Genomic DNA, 26,641 nt, shown 5'->3' on the forward strand with positions numbered 1-26,641 from the left:
AAGGATGCTCTTTTTAAAAGTTGTCCCTCCAAATCTTATCCTTTAGCTTAGTTTATTTTTTTCACAATTATGTTTTGGCCACTGGCCCTCACGATGGTCAGAATTTCAGATAATTTTGCAATTATTACATTGCTCTCACAAATGGTGTTGTCTTTTAGTTCATTTTGTCCCAGTTGGCCAGGTTTATCAGCAGGTATTTGGACTGTACTAATTCTCAGAAATTCGGTTAGAATTTAGAATTCGGTGTGTGTGCAGATTGTTTCTAAATGGTTTCTTTGAAAACCATCCCCGATTTTTAATGCTTATGGGAAGACACCAGCTGTGTGTGAAAGAGAGCCAGCTCAAGTTCTGAAGCCCTAGAACTTCCAGCCCCCCAAATCCTACAGATCATCTAGTCCATTCTCTGATCCAACATAAGAGTTTCCTCTAAAACTTCTCTGACAAAATAGAGACACCGTCCCTAAGAAGTTATTCCACCCTCAAACTTGAGACGTCTACAGCAATGAAGAGAGTAAGGTCGCTCGTTACACGGGCTAAGCATCTACAAGAGCTAAAAATTTATGTTATTAGTTTTGTAGCTTATCATTTGAAAAATTATCTAAAACAATATAGTAATTATATAATTTTAGAATGTATAAGTTTAATAACTATAAAATATAATTAATGAAATAATTAGCTTATAGTATTCACAGTTACGGTTGTATGACTTTCTACTTACAGGCCTAGTTCTGCCTCTGGAGCAGCATGGACTGAGCGTACTGCTTTCTCCTTGAGAGCACTTGGCGTATTTACAGTCACCTGCCCTGCCCACTGCCACCCACACCCTGTGAACATTTTTTCTCCAGGTTCCTCTTACTCTTTTCTCATGTGATATGGGCTCCGGACTGTCCAGCAGTGCAGTGGCTCTACACCAGTCTCTCTATATCCCTCTAAAAAACTGATACCCAGAACTGAACGTGATTCTAGATGTGGTTTAACCAGCCCGACAGTGGACCGAGGACTAGTCATGACCTTGCTCTAGATGACCGAGGCCCTTCAGTTCTCGAAGTCCGTGCCCACGTGACTGTCAGTGTACTGTACGTTCCTCTTAGTCTTTCTAAGGCAGGATGTCTCCACCTCAGCACTGCAGACATTTGGGCCAGGTAACTCTTTGCTGTGGAGGACTGGCCTCCACCCACGGGGTGCGAGTAGTGCAGTACGACCATCCCTCCCCAGTGTGACGACCAAACGTGCCTTCCGACGTTGCCAAAGGTGCCCTAGGGGCCAACCTGCCCCCAGCTGAGAACCACGGCTTGTCGCCCTGCCTAACTGTTGATTTATGCAGCCCCCAGCTTCCTTTTCCAAGGATTGCGTAGTGTCTGTGTCCACTTTTTTTTTTCTAATCTAATGCTAGGACCTTGAATTTTTCCCGCTTGTTACTTTTCATACTTCTGTGCGAGCCTTACGAAACAGATTACATCTAGCCTTTACATTCCAGCACACCCAGATATCCCTCCCCACTGTGTTATCCACGCATTGTGTGAATATCCAAGTGACTGCTAGATATTGAGTAAGGATGGGTCAGGTAGAGAGCCTGCTAGAGGCCCCCTGCAGATTCACCTCAGCACTGCAGCCGCACTCTGCATAAATGTTCGCACAAATCAGCCTGCCTCGTTCTTTATTGAAATCCAGATATTATGCCAATCCTCTCACAAAAGAAGAAAAGGGTTAGTTCTTCTGATTTGTGTGCAAGAAGCCAGTGCTGGTCACCGTCGATCCCTGATTCCTTTTCAGTTGCTCATATGTTATCTGGACACTGATTCCTTCTAGAAGCTCCTCAGTATCCACAACAACCTGATGGTCTTACAATTTGAAGATCTGTTTTGCTGTTTCTTTTTCCCTATGTGTTTCACAGCTTACTGAGAATAGCTTTGTGTAGCTTCGTCTTCAAAAACACTGAGTTCTCAGGATGTGCAAGACACAGTCTCCCGTTCTGAAGTTCTCTCAGGACCTTGGGATATAATTGATAAGGCTTAGACCCTTAACTTCATTTCCTTCTATCTCGGGCTTTAATAACCTCTTAAGAGTCATTTGTATTTCTCTTTTAAAGCTGAATTACTGGACTAAGAGACATTTATTGAACACCTAATATAGGCAGGCATTGGCTGAGCTCCGGGAACAGCAGTGAACAGAGAGGCCCAAATCCATCCCTCTTCCATGGAGTTTATAGTCAGGTGGTCCCACCTGGTCTCCTCATCCAGGAAGGGGAGGTGGGCAGAGGCTGAGTAGCTCTGCCTGTGGGCCCGGTGTACCTGCTCAGGTACTCAACACGCATTATCTCAATTCTTATGTAAATGATGTAGATGGGACTTGCCACTTCATCTTATAAAAAAAGAGAAACTTTTAAATTATTGATTTAAAAGCCACTTTTCCTCTGTGAATTTAAAAGTGGTTTTAATTTTTTAAAAATTAATAATGAAGCTTTTACTTCCATGGATCAAGAAAAGAGATTGAAGATCCGAAGTCCCAGCAAAAAGAATCTGGAAAGGTCACCTAGTTTTTTGCCAACTTTACCTTCATGCCTTTGTAACAGTAGTTTCATTGTAGTTATGTACTAGTCCTTTTGTTTTGCCTGTTTGTTTGTTTCTTTATTCACATTATTTCTCTTCAGAGGCACCATTATAAACATACCACACTTTATGGTAAGAAAATCCACCACAGACAGTTTGAATCCTGTACTTTACCTGTGAGCAGGGGTTCCTTCTGCCTCCTGAGAGCCATTGGCTGCAGTGGCCCTGAAGCCACTTGGTTGAACTAACAACTGATGTTATAATCCTCTTGTTCATGTAGCTGAACGCCTAACCAATTTTTTAATTTCTCAAGATATTAGGATATTCTTTTCTGGTCTGACTGTACATGTTGGCAGTAAATCACTTTTTTTTAAATCTTTCTTTCAGACTCTGATATCATTTCTTAGAATCACATAGCTTTAAATTGGCACTAAGACATTCTCTCAGAAAACTAAGTTGACCTCATTTTTCTAATTGCATTTTTATCAAGACAGAGAATATCACACTTTTCTTAGAATCTTGAATGCTGAAAAATACAGCATGTGGTCCTTGGAACCTCTTTGAAAAAACATAAGTTTTATGATTCTGATCATGCAAAGATAAACGTTTTGATCTTCTCAAAAGCTTCCTAAAATTTTGTGCACCAAGCAACCACAAATATTTCATAATCTCAACTTTTAAATAGGCCGTATTGTTGAATTTCTGAAAAATCTTCACAGCTTAAAAGAATTCTGAGACACATAACTAATAGAATCTTTAAAGCACTGATTTCTGGTGGTGGATTTTTTTTTTTAGGTATTGTCACAGAGCTGAGAGTGTTTAAATTCATTTGCTTCTTTTGATTTAGGGTATAAATTGTGATCATTGTTCCTTCCTACCCTCGGCCTTGACAGCTGTTAATTGTGCTGTATACTAATTTTTTTTACAGCTTTTTTCCCTATTGAGTAGCTGTGTTTAGTGTTTGTCTTATTTACTGTGTACATATAGATATTCAATAATATATCCATCATGTACACGTGTGTTGCTAACTGTAGCTATATAGAAGAAACTATATGGGGTCTGGGTAATGAAGTGATCGTGAAGTGATACCTGTAATGAAAGAGGGCCCAAAAAAGTGACCCAATTTTTATTGGGGTTGCTGTGTATCTCCAGGAAGAAGAGGAGGGTTCAGAAGACGAAAGCAGCACAAAGCCAGAGTTCACCGTCACCCTGAAGACCGATTTCAGTGCACGTTGCTTTCTGGACCAATTTGAAGATGTCACTGACGGCTTTATTTCCCCGATGGATGATAAAATACCATCAAAATGCAGCCAGGATACCGGACTTTCAAATCTCCATGCTGCTTCGATGTATGTTGTTTTGGTGGTGGTATTGGAATGTTGTGATGAAAATAATTTTCTGAAATATTATTTTAGCCTTTGTACTTAAATTGGCTGCCAAAACGTAAGTGACTTGCCTAGGGTGCATCTGTGTGGATAAAACAGGGTTTGCTTGTTTGTTTAATTTCTGGCTCAGTGGTTCTATATGCTTCATCCCGTGTTATCTGAGGGAGCATCTGAGATCTTGCTTAAACAATCGCAAGGTCTCTGTAATGGCATTGTGTGGTTCTTTGCGCCACAGCTCGCCATTTAATACATACCGAGCACAGATGGCATCTCTTTCTTTCTAAGCAAAATATGACAAAGCGCCATGGGAGTTCACAAGCCTGAGGAATTCATAAGTAGCAGGAGCCTCGCAGGAGCCCCAGAAGCCGTATCTATCGTCGTGTGCTTTGGCTTCCAGGGGATGGAAAACATCCATTTCTGGTGACCCACAGCTCCTCGCACAGTTCCTGCATTTATATGCTTTTCCCTTTCTCCACAACTCCTATCGAGTTGCACATTCCTTACGTTTACAACTAGTCAGATTTAACTCAATTTTCTTGAAATACTTCTGCCCCTCTTAGACCAGAACTCTTGGAACACCTTCAGGAAATGAGAGAAGAAAAGAAAAGGGTTCGAAAGAAACTTCGTGATTTTGAAGACAATTTTTTCAGACAAAATGGAAGGTAAGTGCGTGTGCTGTCCTTCCCCTCCCCCACCTCACACACAGCCCTCTCTTTTCTGTGTCACATCTGTGCAAAGCCTCCCATGTGGGAGCCACCCTACAGCTTTCCTGTAACCTGGCCCTTGGTTTTGTGCCCTGGGCCCCTTTGAGGCTTACTGGAAATGGGGAGGTTTGTGTGGCCCTTCAGGAAGAAGTGCTCCTTGGATGATATCCAAGACCGATACAGATTCAGCTAACATTTACAAAACTCACCTGTCATATCAAATCCTAATCGAAAATGAGCAGCTTAAAGCTGTTTCTAGTGGGCAGCACTGGTTTAGGTTCTGTTTTTGTTTTTTTAATCTTAATAAACTTGAAGGAGAAATAAGGAAAGGGGCACTCTAGGTCTTGCTGGTTTGTAGGCTCATTTTAAAAGCAGAGTTGTCAAGTCAAATGAGAAATACACAAGAAACAAGAAGCCCTCCTGACTGATAGAGTGCCTTTCACCAGTGAGGTTTTGTTTTTTTTTTTAAATACATTTTATCACCTAACGTTCTTTTTATTTTTTTTTATAAATTTTATTTATTTATTTTTGGCTGCGTTGGTTCTTCGTTGCTGCGTGAGGGCTTCTCATTGCGGTGGCTTCTCTTGTTGCGGAGCACAGGCTCTAGGCGCACGGGCTTCAGTAGTTGTGGCTCGCAGGCTCTAGAGCGCAGGCTCAGTAGTTGTGGTGCACGGGCTTAGCTGCTCCGCGGCATGTGGGATCTTCCCGGACCAGGGCTCAAACCCATGTCCCCTGCATTGGCAGGCAGATTCTTAACCACTATGCCACCAGGGAAGCCCCTGTCAGTGAGTTGTAATTATCATCATAGAGCGCTATGCTGAGGAATAGTCTCCCCTGTTAGCAAGTGACCACGCACAGAACGTCCGACTCAAGTCACAGCATGAGACCAGGTTAGAGCAGGGAATAGAGCTCCATCTCTCACATTGGAGTTAAGTTTTATCATTTTAAAATGTTTTAATATAAATTATTTAAACGGTGTAAATACAGTTTCTCTTTAAGTCTCCTTTTATACTTCTCAAAAGTATTGGGAAATAAAAGTACCATAAAGATTAACTTAGGCATTAAAAATGTACTATATTTCAGTTTATTTCAATTATTGTATAAATTTATTTGGGGGATCTCTGATTTGGATCTGTCCTATAATGACTTTCTCAAGATTTATGGGTTTTTTTTTTTTTGCGGTACGCGGGCCTCTCACTGTTGTGGCCTCTCCCATTGCGGAGCACAGGCTCCGGACGCGCAGGCTCAGCGGCCATGGCTCACGGGCCCAGCCGCTCCGCGGCACGTGGGATCTTCCCGGACCAGGGCACAAACCCGCGTCCCCTGCACTGGCAGGCGGACTCTCAACCACTGCGCCACCAGGGAAGCCCAAGATTTATGAATTTTTATACCTAAATATTTGTTTTTCTTTCTCCATGAACTGTAGGATATTTAGAAAATATAGATAAAAGAAATAATACCCAAAATAATAATAATACCCAAAGAGAAACCAAAGGATTAATGTTTTGATGTGTTTCATTCCAGTCTTCTTCCCAAACATATTTTTGGTTTGTCTGCTCATTTTTTTTCCCATTTGTTTATAGTCACATTATGCACAGATATCCTATAATTATGTAACCTTCACAAGTTTTAAGAAAATACAATTGATGGGAATCAGTAATCATCATACAAGTTTAGAACTGTCAGGGACTTCAGATTTCACAGAATCTGGTTCCATCACTTCGTCCGTGAGGCAAGTGAAGACCCTCAAAGGCACGTCTGGGGCCAGGGTCAGATGCCCCCTTCCCTGCCGTCTCCTGGGAGCATCCAGGGTCCTTTCCTTGAGCAGGCAAAGCAGGAATAAAATTAGTTCATTGAGCAAAATTAAATGAGCCCCAGGCTATCCCATTTCCCATTTTTGCTCTTGAATAAGAAGTAAAGGAAGCCTGGTATTTGAATGTCTGACATGTGCGTTTCCAAGTGAGATGAGAAGCAGGGCAGTACCGGTTGAGGATGCGGGTAATGGCGGCATTTCGTCAGGTTCTCCTGCGGGTTGTATTAGATCATGGATTCAGAGTACTTAGCATGGTGCTCACCCTATAATCAGCTCTCAAGTATAATACTTGTGCACATAAAAAGTATACATGTAAAATGACTCAGTAAACTATAAAGGTTTATGAGTATTCTGTGATCCAGTTGCTGAATTCCAAGACTAATTTTTATAGTAAGTAGGAGTATTAACTATTTTTTTAAACCCTGTAAATTACGGGTATACCAATTACTAATCAGAAATGTAATGGTTCATTAGGTGAAGTATATAGAAGTGAGAAAGCATTAAGTGTAAGTAAAGGACTTCAGTGTACGGAGACTTGTAGTATGAATTCATACGTAGCAGCAGCAGAGAGAGAAAGTTTCTACATTTCTTAGTCTTTCCCATCATGCTTCAAGATGCCAGATTAACTGAAACTCAGTTGCATGGTGCCTTCTGGGGACACTGTCTTTCACTGCTTGTCTAAACCCAGCTCCAGTCCTGATACCAAGTGATGCCTGGCAACACTGATTCTGTGGGGTGATCAGCTGCACATTTCCACGTGATGGTCCTTCACCTGAGGAACAGTATCCTCTGGAAGAGACAGCACGTGATCACCAGCCCCTTTTCCCTTTGTTTCCGTCAGAAACGTCCAGAAGGAAGACCGCACCTCTATGGCTGAAGAATACAACGAATACAAGCACATCAAGGCAAAACTGAGGCTCCTGGAGGTGCTCATCAGCAAGAGAGACACTGATTCCAAGTCCGTGTGAGGAGGCAGCCCTACCTGAGCCAAGGGGGCTGGGGGTGCAGGGTGAATGTGCCCCCCACCTCCCCTGGCAGATAGCAGCTCTGCAGAAACTGGAAGGCAGCCTTGGAGCTGGACCTACAAAGAGAGTAGCTCTTCTGCCTCTGGGCCCCTGGGATCGTCTCCAGTTTCCACTGCCTGCCTTGGAAACCGCCTAGATGGAAGGAGCACACCTGCCCCCATGTAGGAGTTGTGTAAGGGAAAGTCGAGATCTCCGTGCACCCGAGCGCTCACAGACACACACAGACGCTGTAGCGGAAGCTTCGCTGACAACTGGCAGCGACGAATCACTACGTTGAGACACACTCATCTACAGAGGAGACACACTGTTCTTCTCTGGATAACTGAGAAGCAGCCTGTTCTCTGTCGGACTGTGACAAAAACAAGCTCAGGACTTCACTCTGTAGAGCGAACTTGCTGTGCACATCCAGTGCAGGTGCCCAAGAGGGCATGGGCCCAGCCCAGGAGAGCACGGGCTCTCTTTGGACCCAGTCAAGTGGGAACCTGCATTGGAGCCCTGTTTGCTGCCTCGACCATCCTCGTGACCTTTCCACAGAGCTGCGCCTTTCCCCACTCGTGTGAATCGCTTCCCCTTTAGCTCTCAGGTGGATGGAAGCCGCGTCTGCCCAGAATGGCCGTGCAGTCCTCTGTTTGACCGTGTGTTTCTTCACGACGTCCTCAGCTGATAGAGAGCTGTGATCCCTGACTAGGGCTGGACCATCTGCAGAGGACAGAGGGGATAGAGAAGTAGCTAATATTTGTGCTGATTTTTAAATTAGACAGCGGTGAAGAGCCTAGAGAATCCTTTCCTGAACGTTGACTGCTCTTATTAGCCTCAGATGTTAACATCAAACACTGGGCGAGGCCAGCAGCCTATTTGGGGCTTGGTTTTGTTTTGGCTCTAGCCGAACAAAAGGGTCTTGCTTCATTCTTAGCTTAAGTGTAGAGGATCGTGAGAGAGAATGAGCCTCCTGAGGACTTACCAGAGTTTTAATTTTTTTTTCTTTTTTTTTAAGTAAACCTGCACTAAAAATCTCCTGAAGGGTAAGTATAGCCCTGAGAGCTCAGCCTAAGACAGAATCGAAATCACACTATTTTCAAGATCATGTATAAAGAGAAAAAAAATAATGGTGTATAGCCAATGATGATTCTAATTTTTTCAAAGACGGTGTCACAAAACTGTCTATATTAGACATTTTGGAGGGACCAGGGAATTGAAGACACCAGATCATTCATCTCTCCAGTGTGCCGGTGTTATCTTGTGATTTGTTGTTACTTTTTGACTTTCTGTGTTTGCGCTGAGGAAAGTGGGTCCTGGTTCCGCCTGCCCATCCTGGCCCACGTTTCTGCTCTGTGAGGTTGAGCACAGGTGTCTGCCCACCAGCCGCTGGTTGCCAAGAGAAGGTGTTTCAGCAGGCTCTGCCTTTTGAAGATAATGTTGCGGGATGAACGGGACAGCAAAGGGTACCATTTTGTTTTCTTTAATAATAATAACAAGGATAAAACTCCTTCCTGATCAGTTGTCAGTTTCCATAATGGGTTCTTGAGAAACTGTCTGGTCAGATTGGATTTGTAGCAGCATTTTCCATTGTTGAAGTGAAGTAGCAGCTCTCTGTCGGTTGAAAATCGTTGAAGTCAGGTGTAGGGGAAAAAGAATACCTTTAAATTTGCTCTTAAAAATAATCATCCAAAAGCATGAGCTATATGTTGAAAGTGCCCTGGTTGAATCCACGTACTTAAAGACGGTACCTAATCCTGCAATATAGATATAGCTTGGTATTCTTTGCCTTACTGTTTACATTGCAGATTGCTATAATTTCAAGGAGTTATATTATAAAATGATGCACTTTAGGACGTTTCTATTTTTGAAATCTGAACATGAATCATTCACATGACCAAAAATTGTATTTTTGAAAAGAAATACATGTCTGGTTCGTCCTTTTTAAGTAATCTCTTACATAAGCTATAATGTAAATCACATCATCACAGTTAACTTTCAAAGCACATCTGTCTAAGAGTATTGTTTTGCAAATACTAATATGCTATAGAACTTTAAAAGAGAAAAAGCTATATAAATGAGAAGCTACTAAATGTTTTGAAATCTCTTGTTTCTGCCAAAGGTAAATTAAGTAAAAGATTTATTCAGGAATCCCCATTCAAATTTGTATGATTGAATAAAAGAAGACACCGAGTTATAGTAAAATGTGTATGGAATGTCATGTTTTCCTTTGTAATTTATAATAATATACTTCCTAGAATGGTGCCCAAATTAAGGGAGGGAAGCCCTGTTTACAGGAGATTCTATCTGAAGACAGGTTAGTCCATAGGTTCTGGCTCTGCCAGAAATGCGGAGGTAAATTTGTTTCCATAGCAACCATTTTTTGCAGCCCAGAGTCTCAAGGTCCTAGAGGCAGTGTCTTAATTGGCCTAACACAGAATACTCCGGACTGCGGTTTTTCCTTTGCTCTGTGGGGAATGTGTGTGTGTTTATGAGCACATGCCAACAAAATAAATGTCAAGGGTTATGTAATAACAATGATAAGTAGAAGCAAAGCATGAATAAACTTGGCCGTGTGATTGTAAGAATCAGAGATAGCAGAGGCTTGTCATTTCCCAAGCATTTGCTCTTTATTATGTTTTAGCCTGGAGCAAACCTTGAAATAGATATTTATATTAAGTATGTTATCATTACTGCATTTCATCTTTGAAGCGTTGAGTCCGTATTTTCCTTTTTAGACAGGTATGTGCGAGGTTTAGGATAAGGGCCCGCTGAGAAGTTTTTCAGGACAGCCGAAGTTTGTCTTGGTGCTGGTAGAAGGAAGTCTGCACAATCTCAGTGATCTCCGATTCAGGGAAAAGACCCATGAAAGAACACATCACATTTCAGGCTGGAGAACTATTTTTTTAATTGCTAGCTATAATTTATTGTGAGCTAATAAGTAGATGACTTTGAAGTCAAAAGGTTATTATTCATTGGCAAGGCAGGGATCAGCAATGCCTCTATATATAACATCAGTGTGATTTTTGCTTTCTCTCCTCCTGATGCAACACTTGCGTGGTGGCAGAAGAGCCTGTTATAGGGTGTGCCTGCTCCCAGGTGTGTCCTTTCTAGCCCAGGACAAGTGCCTCAGGGTTGTGCCTTGCGCTTAGAATTCCTTATAAGGTGACTGTTAAGTTGATTATCAGAATCAAAGGGCAGCCATGGTGCCAGTTAAGTTGGTTCCTTCTGGGACTGCCTAATTCTCAGTAGACAGAATTGAGCCCTGTATCCAGAACTGATCACAGATTTATAAGGAAAATCAAAATTTAAAGTTTGTTGATGAATTTTTTAAGAGATTCTTAATCTGATCGTGAAGATGCCATCTTTCTTAAGGGTATATTTCTTAAGGCTGTATACCTCACTACCTTTGATGGTATATTTATAGCTGAACGCCATCATCTCTTTTAACTGCCTTGTGAAAATCTGGTTGTAGTCTAAATTGGTTTTGCTTTCAAGACGGGTCTTCCTGGCACACTGCATCCTGGGGGGGGTTTTCTTCCAAGGTGAGGAGTGGTAGTTTCTGCACCCAGGTCAGCACCTCTGTGGTATTCTTTCGTAGTCTCCACTTGGTTAAACCGATAGGGAGGGACAAAACTGGGCTAAAACGTTAAAGCAGTGTTTCCTCGGAAGGCCACGGGTTTAGCAGAAGCCGGAGTGTGCTTGCTTTTTCTTTGATTAATTCCCTTCCGTTATATTTTTTTCCCCCACGTGACCCTCAGAATCTACTGAAGAGTACATTTTGTCAAAAGATAGGCTAAACGTGTTTTCAAGTCCGTAAGTACTGAACTTGTGCATACTGGTACTTCTTCACAGGGTAGCTGACACGGCCAAAGCTCCAAGAGATGGTGATCTACGTGTCAGCCGCTGCGCCGTGGCCTCAGCCACTTTCCAGAGTAGAGATCGCGCCCTTGGGGCATCCACACTCTTCCACCGTGATCCTTCATAACAGATGTGTGTGGATAAGCTGAGGTCAGTTGCAGGTACACACAGATGTGTATTAAAATGAAATCTATACATCTACAACTTCACATTGCTATGAAAGAGCAGGTATGTCTCTAGAGGATCTCATTTTGTCTGGAATCCAGCCAGTCGTGGCCACGTGTGCAGCTTGAGAAATCGATTCGGCAGATCTAGCTCTCAATCTGAAAGCACCTACACAATCGTGAAAGTCTCCGAGAGTGGATGCAATTTTAGGAAATAGCATGGGCCCAGAACAATGTTTACATGACATGTAAGCAGAAAGTATTTGAAATTACAGTTGTTCCTTTTGTAAAATGTAAACTGAATGAAAATGTTATGTACATTTTTGTACATGGCTGTATTTTGTATGAACATAAATAAAATATTTTTAATTGTGAGTGTCCTGAATTTTTTGACAGCGTCAGGAACGTGTGACTGAACCCTCTGTGGGGTCTGACCTTTCCCTATGTAGGGAATCACGCTGCTCCCGTGAGCTCCTCAGAAGCCTCCCCTCCAGGGAGGCCACTGGAAGCTGAAGCAAACTGGGTACAAGCTAGACATGCCCGTGATGGTCAGTAGGAAAACAGGCTTGTGCTCTCTGCTCGGCTGCCTTTGAAGCAATTAATGGAAGGGGCTGGAGGGGTGCAGAAAGAAAGGCATTAAGAAAAACAACTGTTTAAGTACATTTCCAAAGTCTCGGAGGCCATCACAGGCAAATATGTGAACCAGTCACTACTCTGAAGCTAATGAGGCCACCAGAAAACTGTGACATGGAAGAAAAGGCACGTTGCAGTTGTGTGAGGTGAGTAGCTCGTGGTCGGTGGAGGTTAGGCCCACAGGTGTTCTTTAAGCTGCATGCGTTACAGACGCCTGACTGAAGTGACTCAAGTACACATTCAGAGTGTACTAAACATGAAATTAAAAAAAGGAAAAATTAAGGCTTGGAGCAAGGACCCTGTCCCAGTACTGATACCAGGATTTGAACTAAGATGTCTGACTTCGGAGCATGAAGACGCAGCACTGCTGACGGCACAGGGGCCTGGCGTTCTGTCAGAACTGAAGCTCGGGCTTCCCTGGTGGCGCAATGGCTGAGAATCCGCCTACCAATGCAGGGGACATGGGTTTGAGCCCTGGTCCAGGGAGATCCCACATGCCGCAGAGCAACAAAGCCCTTGCGCCACAACTACTGAGCCTGCGATCTGGAGCCGCGAGCCACAACTATTGAGCCCGCGAGCCGCAACTACTGAGCCTGCGTGCTGCAGCTACTGAGGCCCACGCGCCTAGAGCCCGTGCTCCGCAACGGGAGGCACCACTGCAGTGAGAAGCCCGCGCGCCACAGGGAAGAGTAGCCCCTGCTCGCAGTAACTGGAGAAAAGCCCACGTGCAGCAACGAGGACCCAACACAGCCAAAAATAAAATAAATGGAATAAATAAATTTTTAAAAAAACACTGAAGCTCGCCTGAGTAACTTACCTTTTGAAACACTGGGTCCAAAGTAATAAAACTGAGGCAGAAGTGGCAAGCAGTATATAGCGACCCTTCATTTTCTTAAGTCCTGTTTTGCTGTCGCCCCTCCGAGTGACCAGAAAGTGATGCTGGCCCAAGTACACCAGCTTCTACAGCCTGTTTAAAAGCCTGATGGCCCTCCAGACGGCCTCCCCGACTCCCCTGGAAATGTTTTGGCTCCTACTCTATCAGTTTGCAGCACTCTGGACGAACTGAATGGGAATTTCAGAACAGGGACCGACTGGGGGAGGCTGGGAGAGGAGGACAGTCCTCGTCACTCCTTTCAATGGCCTCATTATTACCCCCTCTAGACATGGATTCTGAATCTTGTAAGACAAAATGTATCGGGGTTATCCCTAAGCTGGGTCAGCTTACCAAGGCTATAAATACACAGTTGGATTTCATATTCAGTAAAAGCTGAAAGTAGAAATTCCCAAATGCGTTTTCAGAATGCTGGCTGGCAGGCCGACAAGTGGGGTTTGGCAGGAGCTGGGCTTGTGGACAGCCTGCTTCTCACTGCTCCTCTCCATCGACAAGGCTTGTACCGCAGGGTGGATCCGAGTTGTGCAGCACCTTCCGGGGAACGCGGCCCGGTGCAAAACGCAGCAAGACCCAAATCCGAGACCTCTGGACTTCCATGTCTCAGCTGAGCCTTTGTGTGTATAAATCATATGTTACTGTGAGTTCTGAAACTCATATCTTCCACACGTTTGAATCTTCCTTTAATTTCTCAAAAGCAATTCAAAGATGCTGAGAAATCCTTGTCATGCTTCTGGTTCTACAGCGTTGAGTACTTCTTGGTAAGATATTTTGAGATATTGTTATTTTTCTGTAACTGTTACTTTTTTTAACTGAAACATAGTTGATTTATAATGTTTTAGGTGTATGGCAAAGTGATTCAGTTTTATATATATATACTTTTTCAGATTCTTTTCCATTATAGGTTATTACAAGATATTGAATATAGTTCCCTGTGTAGATAGTAGGCCCTTGTTTATCTATTTTACTTTTTTCTTAATTTTTTTTATAAATTTACTTACTTTTGGCTGTGTTGGGTCTTCGTTGCTGTGCGTGGGCTTTCACTAGTTTTGGCAAGGGGGGGCTACTCTTCGTTGCCGTGTGCGGGCTTCTCATCGCGGTGGCTTCTCTTGTTGCGGAGCAAGGGCTCTAGGCATGCAGGCTTCAGTAGTTGTGGCACGTGTGCTCAGTAGCTGTGGTTTGCGGGCTCTAGAGTGCAGGCTCAGTAGTTGTGGCGCACGGGCTTAGTTGCTCCGCGACATGTGGGATCTTCCCGGACCAGGGCTTGAACCCGTGTCCCCTGCATCGGCAGGCGGACCCTCAACCACTGCACCACCAGGGAAGCCCTCAGGCTGTATTTTTAAACAACTAAAAATGAAGCGTACCCCAGGGAGAAGAGCTGCTCTGATTTCGGCAGGCCCCTCATTAGCATCCTAGGTTTCACCAAGCCCGTGGACAAGGCTGAGACTGGGAGGGGGCCTGGGGTCATCCTCCACTCCCTCATCAGCGCCAGGGGGGCAAAGTCGGGGTGCCACTGCTCGGGCCAGCAGCAGAGCAAGCTTTGGGTTCAAATGACCTTCCACTCTCATTGAATGAGGCCCTGCCCCCCATTACCTCATAAATTCAGCAACTCCAGATCTCTTCTCCGAACAGTCTGCTAAACTTGAACTTGAGAGCCCTTGAGTCTGCTATACCAGCATCTGAGCTCCTGGGAGAGCCCAGGCACGAAAGGTCAGGAGACACGTTTTTAACAACAAGAAGCCTTTGGCAGTGGCAGGCCGGTCCCTGTGGGGCCACGAGCCAGTACCTAGTTGGCGCTCGCTATTGACCTTTGCTCTCAGGAGCCCCGGGCCTCTGTAGGCATTGGCGTTATTTCCAAATCTGCTCTTTGGCTGTCTTTTTCTCCTAATCCTAAAAACAAGGTGACCGTGAAACTAACCTGGTTTAGAGTTTCCCTTCACCTGAGGAGTGTATGTGTGTGCGTTTTAGATCTTATTTAATTTCTCAGGAAGTTCAACACCCATGGGAACTGAATCAATAATAACCAGAGATTGTATCCAGTTCCCCCGGGGTTAGGCCCAGGAAAATCAGCTTTTAAAAGATCTGAAGACCGTATGATTGTGCACCCTGCCAAGCATCCAGCCACTCTTGGAAGAAAAAAAAATGCTGACATCTGAACTAATTTTCTCCATGCCACACATAACTCAGGAGTAGAAGGAAATAAAACACGAAAGCCTGGATCAGCTAATCCGTGGGAGAGGCTGTTGTTAATACAGATGCAGAGAATCTGCCCACGATGGGGTGGACACGTCCTCCAGCACCTATTCTGTTGCATATCCCTGTCTCTCACTCCACGAGGGAGGTTAACCAGTCCCTCCTTACCTGGGTTGGAAAGGCGTGGTGGTAGCTTCTGTGTCACATCCAACTGGAGAATTGCCTTGATCTAATCTGCAGGAGAGTTTTCACCTCTTCTGAAGACATGAGGACCTACTGTCTTCCTTACCACAAGCTCCTCTTCAGCTTTGTGAGATACTGTTCCCCAAGATAAGTCTGCAGGTGGAGGCTGCCAGTGCGCCTATCAATGCCCCAAGAAGGCATCTCTTAAAAATGAAGACATTCACAAACCAGAAGACTCGTAACTCAAGCAACCCCAGCTAAGTAGTACGAAGGCAACATGGGCATCATGTTCTTAGATATTCTAGAGATATCTAAGCATATTTTAAAATATGCTTGGCTCCATTTTTAAGAGCCAAAGAAAACTGGAGACGACCAAAGCTTACATTTCTTTTTGAGAGGAAATGATAAAATTCTGCGTATTAGCCTTGATTTTATATACTTCCTCTTCTGTGCTTGACCCTAACACAAAACATTCTGTTCATTGGGCTGCACCTCAAATCTGTTTTGACGTTCTGTTGTATGCCCTCCTTCATTCCACCTTTCTCTCCATCATCCAGTTAACAGTGATTTGGCTGTTTTCTCCTTTATTTTTTCCGATTTTATTGAGATATGATTGACATGTAACATTGTGTAAGTCTAAGGTGTACAACAGGTTGATTTGAACCACTAATATATTGTAAAGCAATTACCATCATAGCATTAGCTAACACTTCCATCATATTACATAATGATCATTCTTTTTTGTAGTTAGAACATTTAAGATCTACTCTCTTAGCAACATTCAAGTATATAGTACAGTATTATTAACTATGATCACCATGCTGTTAATTAGATGCCCAGAATGTATTTATCTTATCACTGGAAGTTTGTATCCTTTGACCAACATCTCCCCGTTTTCCCCACTCCCCAGCCCCTGGTAACTACCATTCTACTCTGTTTCTATGAGTTAGGCTTTTTAGATTTCACATATAAGTGAGATCATACAGTATTGGTCTTTCTCTGACTTAATTAGCATAATACTTTCAAGGTCCATCCATGTTGTCACAAATAGCCAGATTTCCTTCTTTCTTATGAATAATATTCCATGGTATATATACACCACAATTTCTTTATCCATTCATCCTTTGACAGACCCGTTGTTTCCATATCTTGGCTATTGTAAATAATGCTTCAATGAACATGGGGGTGCAGAGATCTCTTCAAGATCCTGTTTATATTTCCTTTGGATATATATATACCCAGAAGTGGGATTGCTGGACCGTACGATAGTTCTATTTTTATTTTTTTAAGGAACCTTCATAATGTTTTCCATAGTGGCTATACCAGTTTACATTCCTACCAACAATGCACAAGGGTTCCCTTTTCTCCACATCTTCACCAACACTTACCTTTTGTCTTTTTGACAATAGCCATTTTGACAGGTGTGAGATGAATATCTCCTTGTGGTTTTGATTTGCATTTCCCTGATGTTTAGTGATGCCGAGTACCTCTTCACGTACCTGTTGGCCATTTGTATGTCTTAGTTGAAAATGTATTTATTGAGTTCTCCTGCCCATTTTAAAATCAAATTGTTTGGTTATTTTTGCTATTGAGTTGTATGAGTTATTTACATATTTTGGATACTAACTCCTTATCAGATATATGGTTTGCAAATATTTTCTTCCATTCCATAGTTTGCATTTTTATTTGTTGGTTGTTTCTTTTGCTGTGCAGAAGCTATTTTAGTTCGATATAATCCCACTTATCAAGTCTTGTCTTTGTTGCTAGAGCTTTTGGTGTTAAATCCAAAAATCATCGCAAAGACCAACGTCAGGAAGCCTTTTCCCTATGTTTTCTTCTAGGAGTTTTAGTTTCAGGTCCTGTGTTTAAGTCTTTATCTTGAGTTAATTTTTGTGAATAGTGTAAAATAGGGGTCCAATTTCATTCTGCATTTGACTATCCAGTTTTACCAACATCATACATTCATTCATTCATGTATTTATTTTTTTTACATCATTTATTAAAGAGGCTATTCTTTCCCCATTGAGTATTCTTGGCTTCCTGTCAAATATCAGTTAACCATATATGCAAAGGTTTATTTCTAGGCTGTTGACTCTGTTCCATTGGTCTATTTGTTCTTTTTTATGCCAGTACCATACTATGTTAATTGCTGTAGCTTTGTAGTATACCTTGAAATAGTTACTACTATAGCTATAGTAGTATACTTTGAAACAGGAAGGGTGATGCCTCCAATTTATACTTTTTTCTCACGATTGCCTTGGCTATTTGGGATCTTTTGTGGTTCCATACAGATTTTAAAGTTATTTGTTCTGTTTCTGTGAAAAATGCCATTGGGGTTTTGATAGGGATCACATTGAATCTATAGATGGCTTTGGGTAGTATGGCTATCTTAACAATATTAACTCTTCTGATTCATGAACATAGGATCTCTTTCCATTTCTTTGTGTCTTCTTCAGTTTTTGGTTTTTTTTTTTTTTGCCAGAGTCTTGTAGTTTACAGTGTACAGATCTTTCACCTCCTTGGTTAAATTTATTTCTAAATATTTTGTTTTTGATGTTATTATTAAAGGGATTGTTTTCTTTTTTTCTTTTTCAGATATTTCATTGTTAGTATATAGAAACACAACTGATTCTTGTATGTTGATTTTGTGTCCTATAACATTACTGAATTCCTCGATTAGTTCTAGCTTTTCTTGGTGCAGTCATTAGGATTTTTTATATATAAGATCATATCATCTGCAAACAATGAGTTTTACTTCTTCCTTTCTGATTTAGATGTCTTTTTTTCCTTGCCCGATTTCTCTGGTTAGGATTTCCAGTACTGTGTTGAATAGGAGGGGTGAGAATGGTCACCCTTAACCGGTTCCTGATCTTAAAGGAAAAGCTTTCAACTTTTGAACATTGAGTATAATGTTAGCTGTGGACTTATCATGTTATGTTGAGGTATGTTTCTTCTGTTCCCAATTTGTTGAGAGTTTTTTTAATCATGAAAGGATGTTGTCATTTGTCAAATGCTTTTTTTGCATCTATTGAAAGGATCATATGAGTTTATCTTTCCTTCTATTAGTGAGATGTATCACATTTATTGATTTGCATACATTGAATCATTCTTGCATTCCAGGAATAAATCCTGCTTGACCATGGTGTACGACTGTTTTAATGTGCTATTGAATTCAGTTTGCAAATACCGTGTTGAGAATTTTTGCATTTATATTCATCAGGGATATTGGTCTGTAGTTATCTTTCCTTATAGTTTCCTTATCTGGCTTTGGTACCAAGGTTATGCTACCCTCATAAAATGAGTTTTGGAGTGTTCCCTGTTTGAGAAGGATTGACATTAATTCTTCTTTAAATGTTTGGTAGAATTCACTGGTGAAACCATCTGGTCTATGGTTTTCTTATTGGGAGGTTTTTGATTATTGATTCAATCTCCTTCCTCATTACTAGTTTGGATTTTCTATTTTTTTCATGATTCAGCCTTGGTAGGTTGTATGTTTCTAAGTTTTGGGGTTTTTTAATTGATGGACATTTGAAGTTTTTTTTTTAAGATTCTTTTTGATGTGGACCATTTTTTTAAGTCTTTATTGAATTTGTTACAATGTTGCTTCTGTTTTATGATTTGTTGGGTTTTTTTGGCCACGAGGCATGTGGGATCTTAGCTCCTCAACCAGGGGTTGGACCCACAGCCCCTGCATTCGAAGGCAGAGTCTTAACCATTGGACCACCAGGGAAGTCCCATGAAGTTTTTTTTTTTTTTTTTTCACACACATCCTGAGCTTTATTGGGTATTAGTGAGCATGATTTCAAAAACATACTTTTTAAGTATGGTTATGAGAATAATAAGTTTTAAAGAACTTAAGCTATTCTTATAAAATATATCATCTGCTCATCTTATGGCCAAATTTCCTCTAAATGATTCAGTTGATTTTTTTTTATACCTCTGACTTCTACATCTCATTTAAAAAATTTTTTTATTGGAGTATAGTTGACTTACAATATTGTGTTAGTTTCAGGTGTACAGCAAGGTGAATCAGTTATACATATATCCATTCTTTTTTTAGATCTTTTTCCTATATAGGTCATTACAGAGTACTGAGTAGAGTTCCCTCGGCTATACAGTAGGTTCTTTTTAGTTATCTATTTTATATATAGTAGCGTGTATATGTCAATCCCAATCTCCCAATTTATCCCTCCCCATTCTTATCCCCTGATAACCATAAGGTTTGTTTTCTACATCTGTGACTCTGTTTTGTAAATAATTTGTACCATTTTTTTAGATTCCACATATAAGCAATATCATATGATATTTGTCTTTCTATGTCTGACTTACTTCATTCACTGACAGTCTCTAGGTCCATCCATGTTGCTGCAAATGGCATTATTTTGTTCTTTTTTATGGCTGAGTAATATCCCATTGTATATATGTACCACATCTTCTTTATCCATTCCTCCCTCTGTCAATGGACATTTAGGTTGCTTCCATGTCCTGGCTATTGTAAATAGTGCTGCAGTGAACATTGTGGTGCATTTATCTTTTCGAATTATGGTTTTCTCAGGGTATATGCCCAGTAGTGGGATTGCTGGGTCATATGGTAGTTGTATTTTTAGTTTTTTAAGGAACCTCCATACTGTTCCCCATAGTGGCTGCACCAATTTACATTCCCACCAGCAGTGTAGGAGGGTTCCCTTTTCTCCACACCCTCTCCAGCATTTATTGTAGATTTTTGGATGATGGCCATTCTGACTGGTGTGAGGTGACACCTCATTGTAGTTTTGATTTGCATTTCTCTGATAATTAGTGATGAGCATCTTTTCATGTGCATCTGTATGTCTTCTTTGGAGAAATGTCTGTTTAGATCTTCTGATATTGAGCTGCATGAGCTGCTTGTATATTTTGGAGATTAATCCCTTGTCAGTTGCTTTGTTTCCAAATACTTTCTCCCATTCTGAGGGGTTTTTTTTTTGGTTCGTTTTTTTTTATGGTTTCCTTTGCTGTGCAAAAGCTTTTAAGTTTAATTAGATCCTATTTGTTTGTTTTTATTTTCATTGCTCTAGGAGGTGGATCAAAAAAGATCTTGTGCGATTTATGTCAAAGAGTGTTCTGTGAGTTCCTCTGAGAGTTTTACAGTGTCCTGTTTCTACGTATTTATCAGTTTCTTATAGGTTATCTAATTTGCAGGTGTGTGATTGTTCGTAATAGTCTCTTATGATCCTTTGTATTTCTGTGGTATCCATTGCAATGTCTCCTCTTTCATTTATAAATGTTATCTATTTGAGTCTTCTCTTTTTTCCCTTTTTTTAATAAATTTATTTATTTTTGGCTGAGTTGGGTCTTTGTTGCTGCATGCGGGCTTTCTCTAGTTGCGGCGAGTGGGGGCTACTCTTCATTGCAGTGCACGGGCTTCCCATCGTGGTGGCTCCTCTTGTTACGAAGCATGGGATCTAGGCACGCGGGCTCAGTAGTTGTGGCTCACGGGCTTAGTTGCTCCATGGCATGTGGGATCTTCCCAGACCAGGGATTGAACCCGTGTCCCCTGCATTGGCAGGTGGATTCTCAACCACTGCACCACCAGGGAAGCCCTTCTTTTTTTTTTCTTAATCTAGCTAAAAGTTTGTCAATTTTATCTTTCAAAAACAAGCTCTTAATTTCATTGATCTTTTCTATAATTTTTTGGTCTCTATTTCATTTATTTATATTATCCCTTCCTTCTGCTAACTTTGGGCTTAGTTTCTTCTCTTTCTACTTCCTTAAGGGTAAAATTAGGTTGTTTGAGATCTTTCTTTTTTCTTAATGTAGACGTTTATTTCTATAAACTTCTCTTAAAACTGCTCTTGATGCATCCCACAGGTTTTGGTATGAAGTGTTTTAATTTTTGTTTGATTCAAGGTGTTTTTTATTTTCCTTTTGATTTTCTCTGTGACCAATTGTTTGTTCAGGAGTGTGTTGATTTCCATATGTATGTGAAATTTTCAGCTTTCTTCTTGTTATTGATTTCTAGTTTCATACCACTGTGGTTGGAAAAGATACTTGGTATGATTCCAATCTTAAATTTGCTAAGACTTGTTTTGTGACCTATGGTATGACCTATTGTGGAGAATGTTCCATGTGCATTTGAGAAGAATGTGTGTTTTGTTTCTGTTGGATGGAATGTTCTGTATATATCTGTTTAACTGATTTGGTCTAAAGTATGGTTCAAGTCCAATGTTTATTGATTTTCTGTCTGGATGATCTATCCCTTGTTAAAAGTGGGATACTGAAGTCCTTAACTATTATTGTATTGTCATCTATTTCTCCTTTCAGATCTGTTAGTATTTTGTTAATATATTTAGCTCCAACGTTAGGTGATTATATATTTACAACTGTTAAATCTTCTTGATAAATTGACCTCTTTGTCATTATATGATCTTCTTTGTCTCTTGTTACCATTTTTGGCTTAAAGTCTAGTTTGTCGGATGTAAGTATAGCTATCCCTGCTCTCTTGTGGTTTTCACTTGTGTGAATATCTTTTCCCACACCTTCATTCTGAGCTTGTCTGTGTCCTTAAAGCTCAAGTGAGTCTCCTGGAGGCAGCATATAGTTGAGTTTTGTTTTTTTATCCATCCAGCCACTCTTTTGTCTTTTGAGAATTCAATACATTTATATTTAAAGAAATTACTAATAGGTAAAGACCTACTAATGCCATCTTTTTGTTTTCTGGCTGTTTTTTAGTCCCTTTGTTACTTTCTTCCTCTCTTTCTGCCTACCTCTGTGAGATGAATTTCCATAGTGATTATGCTTTAGTTTCCTCTTTATCTTTTATGAATCTACTGTAGGCTTTTGCTTTGTTATTACCATAAGGCTTACATAAAACAACTTATAATAGTCTATTTTAGGCTGATAATTTAATGTTGATTGCATACAAAACCTCTACCCTTTTACTTTCCCTCTTTTATATTTCTGATGTCACAATTTATATTATGTATTAACAAATTATTGTAGCTATAGTTTTCTAATACTTTTGTCCTTTAACCTTTATACCGGAGTTAAGTAATGAACACACTACCACGTTACAGTATTAGAGTATTCTGAATCTGACTACATACTTATCTTAACCAGTATGTTGTATATTTTTATGTGTTCATGTTACTAACTGGTATCCTTTCATTTCAGCTTGAAGAATTCCTTTCAGCTTTCTTAGTAAGTAAGGTCTAGTGGTGGTGAACTCCCTCAATTTTTTTTTGTTAGGGAGAGTCTTTATCTCACCTTCATATCTGAAGGACAACTTTGCTGGGTAAAGTATTCTTGGTTGGCAGATTTTTTTTTTCTTTCAGTACTTGAATATATTATCCCATTCTCTCCTGGCCTGCAAGGTCACTACTGGGAAATCTGCTGATTTCCATATGGGGGTTCCCTTGTACGAGATTTTTTCTTCTCTTGCTGCTCTAAAAATTCTCTGGTTTTGATTTTAGACCGTTTTTTTTAATGTATCTTGGAGGAGATCATTTTAGATTGAAAATAAACCTATTAGTTTCATGAACTTGGAAGTCCAAATTTCTCCCAGGTTTGAGAGAGAAATTCTCAGCCATTCTTTCTTTAAATAAGCTTTCTACCTCTTTCTCCACCTCTTCTCCTTCTGTAATTCCAATGATACGTACAGTGTTTCTTTTAATGGTGTCCCCTAAGTCTTATAGGTGTTCTTCAGTCCTTTTCATTCTTTTTTTCTTTTTGCTCCTCTGATTGGCTACTTTCAATTGGTCTGTCTCACTGATTCTTTCTTCTTCTTGTTCAGGTCTGATGTTGAAGGTCTCTCTTGAATTCTTCAATTCAACTATTGTATTCTTCAACTCCAAAATTTTTTTTCAGATCTTCTGTCTCTTTGATGTACATCTTATTTGTTCTTGTACTGTTTTCCAGGTATCATTAGTGTTTTTCTGTTCTCTTGTAGCTCTCTGAGCATCTTTAGACAATTATTTTAAAGTGTTTATCAGGCCATCTCCTGGATCTCCATTTCTTTAGGGCCAGTTCCTGGACGTTTACTGTACTCCTTTGGTGGAGACCTAGTTCCCTGATTCTTCAGGATCCCTCTAGCCTCTCACAGGTGTCTGCATTTGAAGCAGCAGTCACCTCTTCCAGACTTTATGGACTGGCTTTGGTAAGTGAAGACTTTCACAGCCGCAGGGGTTGGTGGAGCACACTGCAACACGCCGTGACCCCAGGGCACCAAGTGTGGGGTTGTGTGGCAGCAGTGGGTTGGGGGAGGGGCGTGCTCTCTCTGTGGCTCAGGTTGCTGGGGTCCATAGCGTCAGCAACTGAATGGTCTCTGATGAATGCTGCAGGGAGTCCACAAAGGCTGCAGTGGTGCTTGGGGTCCTCAGCAGCACCCCCTGGTCCGAGGACCAGGACAGGCGGTGTGGTGGACGGGGCCAACGGTGTGTACGCACTCCGCTGCAGGGATCAGCTACAGATGCCTATGTAGTGGCAGGGGCCGGCTGCAGACACACACCTAGTGGTGGGTGCCAGGGCAGGCAGCAAGGGCCAGGGCCAACTGTGGGCACGCTGGCAGCTGCCAGGGTCCCTGGCTGTCTGCACGTTCTCCTGTGGCTGCACAGTCTCCCCCCGGGTGTGCACACCACAGCGGAGGCCAGCATCAGGTGTCAGGCTGGCAGTGTGCAAGTGCGCGGCTGGAGGGGCTAGCTCCAAGTGCACACGTGGCGATGGGGCTTGTAGGCTGGTGTCTTGTGCTCACGCGGAGGCCTGGGCTCTAGCAGGGGCCAGAGTGGGGCAGGCTGGGAAGGAGATAAACAGGTAGGGGCTGAGGTGGCTGATGTCCGTGAATGCAAATACCTGTGGGGCCCATGGTGGTTGTGCTGTCTCTTGGTTTCTTCAGTGGTGAAAGCTGCTGGATTTGTCTGTGGAGCAGGTGTCTCGGAACCACAGCTGCTCCTGCTATGTGCCTGCTTCTGGGAGCCCCTGCTTTTTCTTCCTTGTCCCTTGTCCCCCCTTTCTGTGTGTCTCAGCTTTGCCAATCTCTGAGTGAGTAGGGTGAAACTGAAGGGGGACCTTCGTGAGGTGCCCCAAAAGGCAGGGGAAGCTGGTCACTCACCCCACTCCCCCTTTCCTAGTGAAGGGTCCCCCTTTCTAGCTGGGCACTCCCTCTTGGTGGTGAGCACTGCGGCTTTGGGGATGGGATGGTGCAGGCAGAATGAAGGTGTCGTCCCCTTTTTGTATAGTTATTCTCAGGTTTTATGTTCAACTGCATTACTGAAGTTTCTTAAGTGGACTCCAGAGCTCTCCCAGAGCTGGTTTTGTTCATGGATAGACGGCTAAGTGTTGATCTTTGTGGAAGAATGGAGGCTGGGTATCCTGCACTGCCATTTTGGTGGCATCACCTCTAGTCCTGCAACTCAGGAACAGCCAGATGGAAGGGATTCATAGAGCAAGGTATGTGGGAATGGGCACGGCCCTTCGATGCCCTCTCCAGGCACACCGCTCACCTAGCACACCTCCACATGTTCACCAACTTGGACTCTACTCTGACCATCAGTTCCAAACTATGGTCTGGGAGAAGTCAACAGGTACTAGGCTGACAGCTAAATGCCCACAGACACTAGCTCCAGTGAGATCCACAGCAGATGACAGAGAAGCCACACATCTGATCAGTATTTTGGTCTCATGATCATAGAATTGCCTTACTGAACTGCACAGTGGCACGAAAACAAATCTTATTGCACTATGCCCACTTGCAGACGGGTGGTCAGGGAAGTCACCTGCCACATCACAACGTGTCTTTTGATTTGGGCTCTAGGCAAACCTCATCTCTAGCTATCCATCCCTGGTCAAATTTGCTGCCCACCCTAGCAGCTGGGCGTAATATAGAGGAATGGTCAAGTTCACGTCCTACCACTGTGACAGTGAACAAGTTATTTCCTCTAAACATTTATTTCTTCATGCGAAAAACTGGGATAAGAATGAAAATTATAGTTACTGAGAGCTTGTTACGTGCTAGGCACTGTTCTATGTGCTTTCCATTAATTAATTCATTTACTTCTCATTACAACTCCATGAGGGAGGCATTATTTTTATTCCCATTTTAAATACGAAGAAAATGAGCTCCAGAGAGGTTAGCTGTGTGGCCCAAGGCCACACAGCTAGTGAACGGTCGAGCCAGGAGGGCAGTGGTAGCAATGAAACTGAACAGCGCGTAGGTAATGCTTGGTGCGCGGTCTGGCCACCGTCGGTGCCTGTTTCTGTGGGTTAATCTTAGACAAAGCTTGCTTTGCTTACCCCTGCGGCAGAAAGGCCCAGACATGTCTCTCTAGTTCAACGTCAGCTATGACCGAGCTCCTCCTGACACTTCGGTAAGTAAGTTATCAACTCTTACTGTGATTCCTGCAAGTCTGGTCTCAAAGGGTTGGGGCAAGTCTTTTTCTGTAAAGGGCCAGATGTTGACATGGTTTGTTAGGCTTTATAGACCAGACCCTTTTAAAAATGTAAAACCCACTTTAGCTCACAGGCTGTAGCTGCCAACCCTGCTCTCCAGGATTATTAATAGAGAACCTTCCTTTCTGGTCAAGAAGCTTCCAGGCGGAGCGGGAGCTATCACAATTGGCTAAATCGCCTGGTTACACTGTCATTAAATCCACCCACCACAAGTGGCCTTATTTTAATGAGATTTTTTTCATTAAATAAATAGGTACATTTCTGAAAACTGAAGAAACTTCCGAATGTCTGTCTGCAGGTGAGGGAAGGTAGGTAGGTAGGCAGGTAGGTAAATCTAGAAATGCCTACCTGAAGAGTCTTCTAAAGCAATAGTGATAAAGGAAAGAAGAGGAGAATATGCCAGAAAAACCGTTTTTAGAAAAGCAGCACAGAATTTCATTCATGCAAGAAACATTTAGAGGAATTTATTGAGCATCTGTATGTACAGGAATTTTAGAGCTCAGTGACCTTAGGAATCATCTGGTCCAATCTCCTTATTCCATGCATGAGGATTCTGAAGGACGCCCCCCCCTCAAATTTAAAATAACTTGGCTATTTTCATTCAAAATTAAAGGTAACAGGCTTTTTTTGTCCTGCAAACTGAGCACTTATGTATGCTCTTAAGTGTTTGTTGCATGGAACTTATTAATGGAAAGCTACTGTTCTCTTTACCACTTTTAAACCATCTATTAAGTCTGGTAAAAACAGTACATGGTAATTTTTAAAACTTATTGAACATATTTTTTGCTGTGTGTAAGTGGGCTAATTAGCATCAGCCATTAGATTACTAAGTCTTAGATTCACCTTT

The 26,641-nt window shown here is 41.9% G+C and overlaps 1 protein-coding gene across 3 annotated transcripts in view; it reads left to right on the top strand.

The window, feature by feature from the left end:
• Window positions 1-11,852, top strand: part of FAM13A (family with sequence similarity 13 member A) — a 331,953-nt gene extending 320,101 nt beyond the window's left edge. For 2 of the 3 annotated variants that reach the window (XM_067736973.1, XM_067736974.1), the window contains 3 exons: window positions 3,702-3,898; window positions 4,495-4,596; window positions 7,293-11,852. In XM_067736973.1, coding sequence (XP_067593074.1) covers window positions 3,702-3,898; window positions 4,495-4,596; window positions 7,293-7,419 — 426 coding nt within the window. In that variant the 3' untranslated portion in view covers window positions 7,420-11,852. The remainder of the gene's footprint in view (window positions 1-3,701; window positions 3,899-4,494; window positions 4,597-7,292) is intronic. The other variant, XM_067736972.1, reaches the window with a different exon arrangement.
• The last annotated feature ends 14,789 nt before the right edge of the window (window positions 11,853-26,641 follow it).

The sequence above is a fragment of the Pseudorca crassidens genome, chromosome 4 (genome assembly GCF_039906515.1).
Source record: "Pseudorca crassidens isolate mPseCra1 chromosome 4, mPseCra1.hap1, whole genome shotgun sequence".
Classification (NCBI taxonomy): Eukaryota; Metazoa; Chordata; class Mammalia; order Artiodactyla; family Delphinidae; genus Pseudorca; species Pseudorca crassidens.